At 41.4% G+C, this 10,399-nt stretch overlaps 3 protein-coding genes across 3 annotated transcripts; 1 reads left to right on the forward strand and 2 right to left on the reverse strand.

Moving 5' to 3' along the window:
* Nucleotides 1-50: 50 nt before the first annotated feature.
* On the reverse strand, nucleotides 51-2,412 carry LOC129594235 (alpha-methylacyl-CoA racemase-like). The gene is made up of 5 exons (XM_055490856.1): nucleotides 2,060-2,412; nucleotides 1,708-1,866; nucleotides 1,399-1,555; nucleotides 997-1,187; nucleotides 51-598 (listed from the first exon to the last, which is right to left on the reverse strand). Exons 1-5 carry the CDS (start codon nucleotides 2,292-2,294, stop codon nucleotides 198-200), a joined length of 1,143 nt encoding a protein of 380 aa, XP_055346831.1. The 5' UTR covers nucleotides 2,295-2,412; the 3' UTR covers nucleotides 51-197.
* Nucleotides 2,413-4,116: 1,704 nt separating this feature from the next.
* On the forward strand, nucleotides 4,117-5,335 carry LOC129594141 (uncharacterized). Its single transcript, XM_055490726.1, has 4 exons — nucleotides 4,117-4,290; nucleotides 4,383-4,455; nucleotides 4,718-4,860; nucleotides 5,171-5,335. Exons 1-4 carry the CDS (start codon nucleotides 4,117-4,119, stop codon nucleotides 5,333-5,335), a joined length of 555 nt encoding a protein of 184 aa, XP_055346701.1.
* Nucleotides 5,336-6,356: 1,021 nt separating this feature from the next.
* Nucleotides 6,357-9,306, reverse strand: LOC129594233 (calcium-transporting ATPase sarcoplasmic/endoplasmic reticulum type-like). The gene is made up of 7 exons (XM_055490853.1): nucleotides 9,089-9,306; nucleotides 8,451-8,978; nucleotides 8,077-8,340; nucleotides 7,582-7,984; nucleotides 7,189-7,340; nucleotides 6,903-7,123; nucleotides 6,357-6,694 (listed from the first exon to the last, which is right to left on the reverse strand). The coding sequence occupies exons 1-7, from the start codon at nucleotides 9,119-9,121 to the stop codon at nucleotides 6,550-6,552; spliced, it is 1,746 nt and encodes a 581-aa protein (XP_055346828.1). The 5' UTR covers nucleotides 9,122-9,306; the 3' UTR covers nucleotides 6,357-6,549.
* Nucleotides 9,307-10,399: the final 1,093 nt, after the last annotated feature.

A 10,399-nucleotide genomic window follows, 5' to 3' on the forward strand; every position in this document is an offset into this window, starting at 1 on the left:
GAACGAAAATCTATTCTCCAAATCATAAATGACTGCGTCTAATATTATAGACATTCAGTACAGATATAAGCCCAAATCCCTTGTTAATAATTCATCGTTACGAGTAAGAAAAAACCAATACTTACTCACATGTTCTAGCATACATGTGAAAATAAAAAATAAATTATTAGTCCATTAATCAAAAGCCAAGTCACAAATCACATATCCGCTTCCACAACACCGTCCGCTCGTAATTTATCAATTTTTTCATCAGCATATCCCATTTCTTTAAGAATCTTAATCGTATCTTGGCCGGGATGCAGCACTTCTCTTCTCTTGGGCTGTGGAGAATCGTACGAGTTACCAAAGGCTAAACTCTTAGGGAACGGTGCCGGTTCATTCCCGAGACCGGAATCATTTTTCATAAACGTGCCCCGCTCTTTTTGGTGAGGATAAAGTGGAGCTTCTTCCGTTGTAAGCACCGGCGTGACGCAGGCATCAAAACTATTAAAATGCTGTATCCAGTCATCTCGATCTCGTTGTGCGAAGCAATCGGTAAATATTGTTCCAAGGGAATCCTGATTATCGGTCTGATCAAACTTCCCTTCCAACTGCAATCCTGGAACACATTAAGCCGCTCTTAAAAAAAGCATGTATAGTCAGGCACTTGCTATAAATTATTAAGCTGTACTATCACTTAGCGCTATAATATTATCACGCAATCATTGCGGAGAACAGTAGTGCAATGCATACAATTGTCAGCACAACACAAACAAATGAGAAACTTATGCACATACCACACTTCAAAAATTAATGAATGGACACTACTGTTCTCCGCAATGATTGCGTGATAATATTATAGCGCTAAGTAATAGTACAGCTTAATAATTTATAGCTTCTTACTGAACAATATTAGAAACTCTAAATGGCTCAAATGTTTATTGTGTACAGCTTGGTTATGCAATAGTAAACAGCACTATCGATTTTCTCTCTATATCATTGACAACAATCAAATACCTTTCAGCAGCTGATCGAAAAACGGTTTTTCCAGACACCCGACCGCCACATACTTTCCATCGCGACACCGGTATGTGTCATAATACGCCAGTCCGCCATCAAACCACGAATCCCCTCGTCCTCTGCCCCACACTGGCAAATCCGCGGCCCGCCACAGCAAAGTCGAAAAGTACGCCGCGCCATCTGTAATACTGTCACAATGAATACCGTCATTTGAGTAATCAAGCTGGCAACGTGGTATTAAACTAAAATTACCGTATTCTAAACTGCGCCCATAGAATTCATAATAAAATTCTTACAACATACTGCCACGCATAGCGCCTCGATTAATGCCACAATTAAAATGTTTAATTACAAATATTAAATTCGTAAATAAAGCAAATTCAACAAAGTGGCGCTCACTTTGCGTCGAGAACTTTTCCCTTTCCGGTCGTAATACGTTCAATTACAGCGGACAGAATTCCGAATGCACACAACAATCCTCCAGCACCGATATCGCCCAAAAGCATCAGCGGAGGACGTGGATTTCCCTGCTTCGGTCCGAGCTTTGACAGAACACCTGAAGATGGAAATCACTTAGTTTTTGAATTTTGTAGTAATTTAAATTACTAATTTAGTTAACAATAATTTTTATCAAGTGCCAATTGTCAGCTAACAAAATTCACTCAAAATCAGATTTAACTTTTACACCCAAAACCTGCAGAATCTTACCCGATAAAGCGAGAAAATTAATATCATGCCCAGCTTTTTCGCTGAACGGTCCAGTTTGTCCAAATCCACTCAGACGCGCGAAAATCAACGATGGATTAACGGATAAGACTTGTTCTGGGCCCAGTTTCATCTGCTCCATCGCTCCTGGGCGGTATGTATCTGGAATTCACGAAATAAATTAAAAATCAAATCAATGCTATTTCAAATTCTGCATTATGCAGAACGAGCGAATATTCACCCATGTGATTCTGTATTGTCAGGATTGCACTGTTTACAAGTCATTTGTCAAATGTCGAAGCTTTTGCGGGGTTTTACCTCACCAGCATTTCACGGATTGTAAATGTGTAGTTACCAATTACAACGTCCGATTTCGAGCACAGATCAAGGAAGACGGCTTGTCCCTGCGCATGGCGCAGATTGAGGGCCATGCTCTCCTTTCCGCGCGCTAGTTTATCCATGTGAAACGTCGCGCTGTTGGGACGTTCAACGCGAATAACACGAGCACCGAAGTCCGATAAAATTAATCCACAAAAGGGTCCCGGTGCTAAGCCTGCCATCTCAAGCACCCGCAGCCCGCGAAGAGCCATTCCGTTCAGCAAGCCAATAAATCAGACAAAAATCAGAGCCCAAATTATAACTACGAGAATAAAAGGGTAATAATTTTAGTTGAAGAAAACTTACAAAACGTAATGTGAAAGCAACAAAAAATTTGTTATCCTGTCTGAAACTGTCACGATTTCTGCTTGGACCCTTGGACCACAAGATTTGGAGTCACTAGCCTGCTCCCGAAGGCGGTCGCATTTTTGGTGAATTCACTTTGTTATGCATTAATTTTGTAGTACCGGAAGTGAGCAAATACTTTGCAGTATCAAAAAGTGTTCTTTGCATCTTGCAAAATGTACGGTATAAAGTGTGTAATAGTTTAATTCTTATGGCGGTAATAATAATGTGAGTAATAGTATGATCCCTGTATTCCATAGAAAAACTAAGTACGAGATTATCGTACAGTAAAACTGCTAGCTTGACAGGGATGCAAGGCAGAATTAAAGTGCACATGTACAGAACAGTACGAATGAGTACAGTATACGTACAGTAAGTATTCTCAATTCCGGGATTTTCTGGGGAATACTAAAGTGCTACCTACGGTTACTGAAGGTAGAGGTGTGAAACGTTGCTGCTTTGATGTGTCGTAACTCGCAAGATAATTCTCTAAATTATCGGACTACTTTAAGTAGCAATATTAATTAATTAGGCCGAAAGCACATATTAGTCGTTTTCGTAGAATCTGATAACGCGAAAGTACAGTAAATGAATGTAAACCTTCTGGCAGATGGGATTTGCGTTGTACGCCGTAGCGAAGGTTTTCGCTTACGCTAGCGAACTCTTGGATGATGTTTCTGCAGGCTTGCAGCCATATCGTTTTTGAAAAACAAATACAGCAAAATCAAACAAGAGAAAAGCGAGGATGATGCATTTTACTGCACAAGATCGAGGTATAGTAACATTGTGGATAATTTAAATAACTGCAAGTATCGTCTTGCTATTTGCACACAATTAATAATTATTTTAGCATTTCCTACTGTACCTACGCGCAATAAGTGAAACCTTTCATTTACATTTAAAATACACATAGCAACTATAGACTGATACGATTACTATATTGTACATATGCTTGGAACTTGTATTATCATTTATCAGTACAAGTATGGTGTTGAAAGGGCGGATAGCGTTGATTTTAGCCAGCACCCTTATAACCATACTTTTTGCGTTCGACCTCGGCGATTTGGTGTCATATGCAACTCTTGACGTGATCGAGTATGCAAATCCGTTTGTGCAAATTGTGGCATTCTTCCAGTCGCAGACTATACTAGGCCGACTGTTCTGCTTGTCGATTCTCATTATTGCAAAGTTTATTTTTTTCTGCAATTTCCTGACCGAATGCCTAGCCAGCGAAGACAGCTCCACTATATCCAAGTGCAAAATTATTACCGGTAAAAAATTTGTATGCTTGACGGTCTTGTGCTGTTGTCGTTTCGCCTGCGAAATTGGAATAAACGCCTACAATTTACCAACACCACTTTCAGAAACTATTGCCACGATCACGTTGAGCGGTTATTTTGTACGCGGAACACTTTATCCTGTTATTCGCTTTATCGGTCCGTTAATGATTTACATTCTAGATTCTCTTTTTGTATTTTGCGCTAATTTAAGCCTGTGCAAAGGTGTTCGACTTTCAAAATTCATCGATCACATGCTTCGCAACAGCTTTCCCGGTGACATCAATAATCATCCATCTACGCGCACAATGCAGTTACGAATGCTCTGCTATTCGCCAATGACCTTTGCCGAAAGCGAAAGGCTTTTTGCACGGCTCTAATTATTCAAATCACCGGAAGCGTTCTGGAATCGATGGCGGCTGTGTCACGATGGTACGCTACTTTTGGATATGCCACCGACGAAGACGCCAGCATGAGTTTAAATCTGGGCAATATCCACTGGATCGTGCGGGGTGCATGGACTGTTGTGATAGTTTTATACGAAATGTCTATGATCTTTGGAGTAGCTACTAAAGTCTACTACCAGGTAAAAAACGGTTTGCCGAAATATTTGTCCAAATTTATTCAACTTTAATTGCAATCTGAATAATAACATTTATAAGCATATCTTTATGGCAGCACGAAGAAATTTTAGATAAAATGGACAAGATCGGATTTGTGCAAACCACAAAAATGTATGCACGCGGCACAAGTAAGCTCAGTATCTAAAATCGTGGTCAGTGTGTGCTGTGTACATCAGCACTTACTCGCACGCTTTTAAAAAATGAATACTGTACTTTTGGGAAAGGAATCGTTTTTTCATTTGCAAATAATTGCTGCATACACCCACATATTCATCTTAGTGCTGTGATTACGCAAAATACATACACTACCGATCCTTTATATACATGACAGTCAGTTATTGCTAGTGTTTATTCGCTCCGATTTAGAATTATTGTTACTGAGTGATTTAGCTGAAGCGGCACCACAGCAAGGAGCCATCGATATCAGACAAGACCACCTTGTGAAAGTCATCCACATGCTCAGAAAATCCGATCGCCCACGCGGTTTTTGCGCTGGAAGATTGGTCGATATAAATCCACAAGCTATTCTCCTGGTGTGTGAATTAAGAATTCTAAAATTTGCAGCTATGGCTTATCCTGTTGTTCTTGATACTGACTTATGAATTACATTACGTAATTGTATACAAAATATTTGAAATTCTACTTCATATAATATTTTGAGAAAGCTTCATCATTCAGGAAGTCCGAAGTACTACGCAGAACTACAGGTGTCGGTTGTTTTTGTATTATTTTGCTTCTGGCATGTACTGCTTGACAAACTTAGAACTAGAACAAATTCTGCGGCATGCAAAACGGTCAATGCATACACAACTACATACTACTGAAGTTTTTTTGTTTTCACAGCTGATAGTGTGCGTAGTTGGCTACGTGACCTTTGTTATCGATCGCACTGACAATGCACAGGAGCGCAGGAGCTACGCTGCCGGTGCAATACGACTGAACTTGTCCCACTGCCGTCCGGATACCATTGTGTATCCAAACATTTCGTGTGCCCACGCCCTATCGTAAACCTCAGGAGTCCTGCTTAGTATGTTATATCTGCTGCCAAGGCATCACTAAATACTGAGCCAACATTTACTTACGCCTTGCTGCTATGAATGCCTGAATCAGCGAAGACATTAAAATTACTTTTACGTTCAGTTATGTAATTAATTTTATTCTTTTATTCTTGCGATACTGTATGCTTTTTTTCTAATTGTGACATGATGCCTTTACTGCGTTGTGCGCAGGAATACTCGCACAGATTACCTTCTATTCGCAGCGGTGAAACCGTTTTTGGATGCGATGTAGTGGTATTTATTCAATGGGGACAACGGTTTTACTTGAAAACTCGATTTTCAATAGTGCAGTGCCTGATAACCTCAACAACTTATGAATAACAGTTCTTCTTCCTGTTGTTTATAAATGGTAAATTAAACTTGGACACTATATATCAGGTTGACCAATGTGGAACCCAGAAATATCTTTCTCAAAAGCGCATTCAAGCAGTTATTTTTTCAAAACAAAATGACATGTCATTTTCCTTTAATTTGGAGGCTCACAAGTGCGTTTGATCACAGTCAGTTAATTGTACTTATTTCTGGTACCGAAGCAGTTTACCAGGTACTTGCTACGACACTTAATTTTTACTCGTAGCCTAAAGATCTAAAAGGTAAGTATACAACGTTCAGTTCAGATGAAGTAAAGAATTTCGCGTTTTCTTAACCGACACACTGCTTTGTACTGCGCTAGCATTTTCCACAGGAAGCTTTGCACTCGATCAGTTTACAGGTTCAGTTTATATGTACTGTATTGTATATAGATATTTTCTATTTACGGTATAACCTCCTCAAGTTTGTGTAAAAAATGCGACCTTGCTTCTTACAATTAGTTATGCGATTAACTATCCTGGCAGCGGTAAGTGTACACACAGTAAGTTTACTCGTACATTGCAGGATAAGATTGTAAGAATTTCAGCCATTCAGTCAAGCTCTTCAGTAATCATTAAAATAAAATAAATACATATATTATATTAGATTTCGAGCTTAGTGAATACCGAAGCTACCGCCAGTACTCAGTATTACAGAGGAACGTAGGTTAGCGAATGCCTAAGCTACCACCAGAATTACATAGCCGCTACGTGAGTGAATACGGTAAACGGGCCGCGGGCCGGCTTTTAGATATTTAGAAATTACAAATAAATCAGACAATTTAAGCCGTGCGATATTGAGATACTCAGATTTCTAGATATTTTTAAAATTTTGAAACAGATCCGGAGCGTTGAAGCCCAGGGCGGTGGCAGGGAGACCGTCCGTCACCAGGTTGACCCACAGAAGCTGCACGGGAATCAACGCTTCCGGCATACCCAAAGCGGCCGTCAAGAAAATACTACAAACACGAAAAATAATTTCCAGACCCGAAAAAGTCAATCTAAAAATTATGGGACGATACTGTCACAAAAACATTTGCAGAAATTAATAAGAATAATTAATAATAAAAATTAATTTGCCATAATTTAGTACAATTACGCATTTACTGTGGTAAACCGTTAAAACAACATTTTATTCTGCTAAAAATAGGTAAAATGCAAATTTACCTGACGACTTCACCGATGTTGGAGGAGATCAGATACCGAATGAACTGCTTCATGTTATTGTAGATAGCACGGCCCTCTTCCACAGCGGATACAGTGGACGAAAAGTTGTCGTCGGCGAACACCCTCTCTGAAGCGCTCTTGGCCACCGCCGTTCCCGAACCCATGGCAATACCGATTTCGGCCTTCTTCAACGCGGGCTCATCGTTCACACCATCATCCGTCTGTAAAACCATGTCACTACCAAGCGCTTGCAATTAAACGACAGCTACAGAGTCAATAAACATACCATAGCCGTGATTTCGCCAGCCGCCTGCAGGAATTCCACGATCTTACTTTTATGGGCCGGTTCCACACGGGAGAATAATCGGGCACGGAGGACGGCATTCTGCTGTTCATGGACGCTCAAATCATCGAATTCACGACCGGTGTATGACATTCCTACAAATGCACACGTTATACAACAACTTCCAAAAAATGTATAAAATTTGACCATTCATTTTGTTACCACTCAGTGCCTTTAATTCGCTTTAATATTATTTCAATAAATGCAATGCCATCACCAATTTTCGGAAAATTATATTTAACAAACAAAATTATTCAGCAGCATTATTTCTGTTAACTTCCAATTTTACTCAAATTTAACAATGCACATTCTTCTACGAATTTATTAATATATTACCTTCAGTGGATTCGTTCTCGCCGAAGACACCGATGCGTCGGCAGATAGCCTCAGCCGTTCCCTTGTTATCACCCGTAATGACAATCACACGGATACCGGCACCACGGCACTTCTGGATGGCATCGAAGACTTCCCTGCGGGGCGGATCCAACATGCCCACGACACCGACCAGCGTCATGTTGGTCTCGTACTTGTAGAAGAGGGTTGAGTTTTCCAAATTCATCTGGCTGGGATTCATGGGCTCATCCACGGTGGCCAGGGCCAGACAACGCAGGGTGTCGCGTCCGGTACCATATTCGCGGGTCTTCTCGAAGATCTTGGCCTTCAGCTGCGGAGTCAGGGGGATCTTGGTGTTACCGACACGGACGTGTGTGCATCGATCTAGGACACCTTCCGGAGCACCCTGTAAACAAAATAAAAATAACAAATTAATAAGAAAAATTGAATAAATTAATAAGATAGAAAAATAAATATAGGCAATAAAGCGGTTTTTACATTGCAAAACATCTTGGCGCCACCTCCACCGAGGAATTTGCTTCCCTTCGTGGGCGAGCAGTATGAGCTCATGGACCTGCGGTCGCGCGAGAACTCTAGCGTGTAATCCTTTTTCCACATGGCCTGAATGCTGCGGTTGGCGGCAATACCCAGATCGCGTTTGCTCAGGCCGTTTTTCTCGGTGTTGAAGAGGTTGATTTGCTCCGCCCAGACGATCAGCGCCGTCTCAGTGGCTTCACCAACTTTTTCGTAGATGTGCTTGGTCTACAATTTCCCGTTTTATTATTTTCACGAAATACTGAGCAATTATACGACAATTTTTCAGAATTATTGTCATCAATTTTTCGTTTGTTAAAAAAAATTATTATTCGCACCTCGTTGTAATCGACACTGGAATCATTACACATGGCGCAGATGGTGGCCATTTCCACCAGATTCTCATACTCCGCTCCCTTCACGCGGCGTCCACTGTTGTCCTTAATCTCTCCAACAGGCTCGTACGTTGATCCCGAGCTCTCAAACTCATGCAGGCCGATTCCACCGCCCTCGCGCTGTTCAATGAAGAACATCCGGCTGACGGACATCTGGTTGGTGGTCAGGGTGCCGGTCTTATCTGAGCAGATGACGGACGTGCAGCCCAGCGTTTCCACGGACGGCAGCGAGCGGACAATGGCGTTCTTCTTGGCCATACGGCTGGTGCCCAGCGCCAGACAGATGGTGATGACGGCCTGCAGAGCTTCGGGGATGGCGGCCACAGCCAGCGCGACGGCGATCTTGAAGTAGTAGATGGCACTTTTCAGCCACGAGCCGCCGTGGATGGGATCGTTGAAGTGGACGATGTTGATGGCCCACACGGCGATACAGATGATGGTGATCACCAGTTCACACACAAACTTACGTACCTGTTTCTTACACATTTTACAGGATATCATCTGACCAAAAACAACCAGGATCACAAAATAAATAACCTTTAATTTTAATTCAAAATTCTGAGACAAGGATGTAAACGAACCAAAGAAACTGATATTTCATGTGGAAATGTCATACAATGGACTTCAAAATTTTGTTACAAACGGCGCGCAACCAGGCACTTTTGAAGTCCATTGTACCATAGAGAGTTCTGCAGGCTGGACGTTAAACCGAAGCAGGTAGCCCAGACGTAAGTATTGTATAATACTGGCGTACTTCTACGGCGGTTAAAGACAGTAGTACCGCAGTACCGTGCCAGTACATACGTACATGCAGCCTGAGCGTGTGGTGAGCTGGTGACCACATTAATAGTGATAATAATAATAATTATTACTGTAATGGTAAGGCCCAAAACCCAAAAACATACTGTTTGCAATGCCAGGATCTACATGTACGTACCAGTAATGGTACACAAACTCCGTGAATTCAGCAAAATTATCCACGATACCAGCGATGCAGTGGGTTTCCGAGGATCGGTTGTTGAACGAATTGTCAAGCATCTGGAGCGTAATTCCGTTAAGTTGGATTAAGACAACGTATCTGATCGCACCTGACAACGGAACGCGAAAAAGCCGATCAGCTTCTGCGCGAAATGCTTTCCGAGCAATATTGTCGTATTGTCGAAACTGGATTGACCTTTATGTTCTTTTACTAATCCTGTGCCATTACAGAGAAATTGTAAGAAAACTGCGCAACGGAATTCCTGTGGTGCCGCAACACATTAACTTCGTCAGCATGCAGTACTTTAATGACAGGGTCGGGTTTGCCGACTGTGTGAAAACGGTTACGCCACACGATGTTAATTTTCTACACCGAGCATATTCCGCGTTTGATAAAGCCATTTCGAATTTGTCTGTTTATAAACTGGAAACTATCGGAAGCAGCCATATGTACTCGTAAGATGCTGTAGGCAAAAACTTTGCAAGGTACGAGTATAGAAGCAGATTAATAAGACTGAAATTTATTATAATTTGGATTTAAACGGAACATACGTACCTACCAAGTTACTCGTATTTCCATTATATTATCTATACGTATACAATCATATGTAGACGATAAGCGGTTTAGTGGAGCGGATAGGCGACAGTCTCGCACAGCAGGTTTGTATGACCGCTCTTGCAATCCAGAACGCATTTCTCCAACCATCAAACCGTGGGATGAATTGATACAACAGATATGTCTAATTGAAATTGCGACATCTGCATAACTGCCTGACGTGGATTAAAAACTGATTTCGCTGGCAACTGATAACTTTTAATCCTTCGATTCCCTTAAATCTGCCGCTACGCACTTTTCTTCGCGAAGTATCCTCACTAATTAGCTGACTATACTGCACGTATTCTATCGTAAAAAA

Source organism: Paramacrobiotus metropolitanus, unplaced genomic scaffold, assembly GCF_019649055.1.
Source record: "Paramacrobiotus metropolitanus isolate TYO unplaced genomic scaffold, Prichtersi_v1.0 Parri_scaffold0000066, whole genome shotgun sequence".
Lineage (NCBI taxonomy): Eukaryota > Metazoa > Tardigrada > Eutardigrada > Parachela > Macrobiotidae > Paramacrobiotus > Paramacrobiotus metropolitanus.

Excerpts from the sequence above, each read along its gene's own strand:
- LOC129594233 (XM_055490853.1), bottom strand. The coding sequence starts at position 9,121 with ATGACATTTCCACATGAAATATCAGTTTCTTTG. Across the intron at positions 8,341-8,450 it reads CCAGTGTCGATTACAACGAG|ACCAAGCACATCTACGAAAA; the intron begins GTGCGAATAATA and ends GGGAAATTGTAG. Across the intron at positions 7,124-7,188 it reads CTGGCGAAATCACGGCTATG|ACGGATGATGGTGTGAACGA; the intron begins GTATGTTTATTG and ends ATGGTTTTACAG.
- LOC129594141 (XM_055490726.1), top strand. The coding sequence starts at position 4,117 with ATGGCGGCTGTGTCACGATGGTACGCTACTTTTGGATATGCCACCGAC. Across the intron at positions 4,291-4,382 it reads CTACTAAAGTCTACTACCAG|CACGAAGAAATTTTAGATAA; the intron begins GTAAAAAACGGT and ends TCTTTATGGCAG. Across the intron at positions 4,456-4,717 it reads AATGTATGCACGCGGCACAA|CTGAAGCGGCACCACAGCAA; the intron begins GTAAGCTCAGTA and ends TGAGTGATTTAG.
- LOC129594235 (XM_055490856.1), bottom strand. The coding sequence starts at position 2,294 with ATGGCTCTTCGCGGGCTGCGGGTGCTTGAGATGGCAGGCTTAGCACCG. Across the intron at positions 1,867-2,059 it reads GAAATCGGACGTTGTAATTG|ATACATACCGCCCAGGAGCG; the intron begins GTAACTACACAT and ends CGTGAATTCCAG. Across the intron at positions 1,188-1,398 it reads GGAAAAGTTCTCGACGCAAA|TATTACAGATGGCGCGGCGT; the intron begins GTGAGCGCCACT and ends TCATTGTGACAG.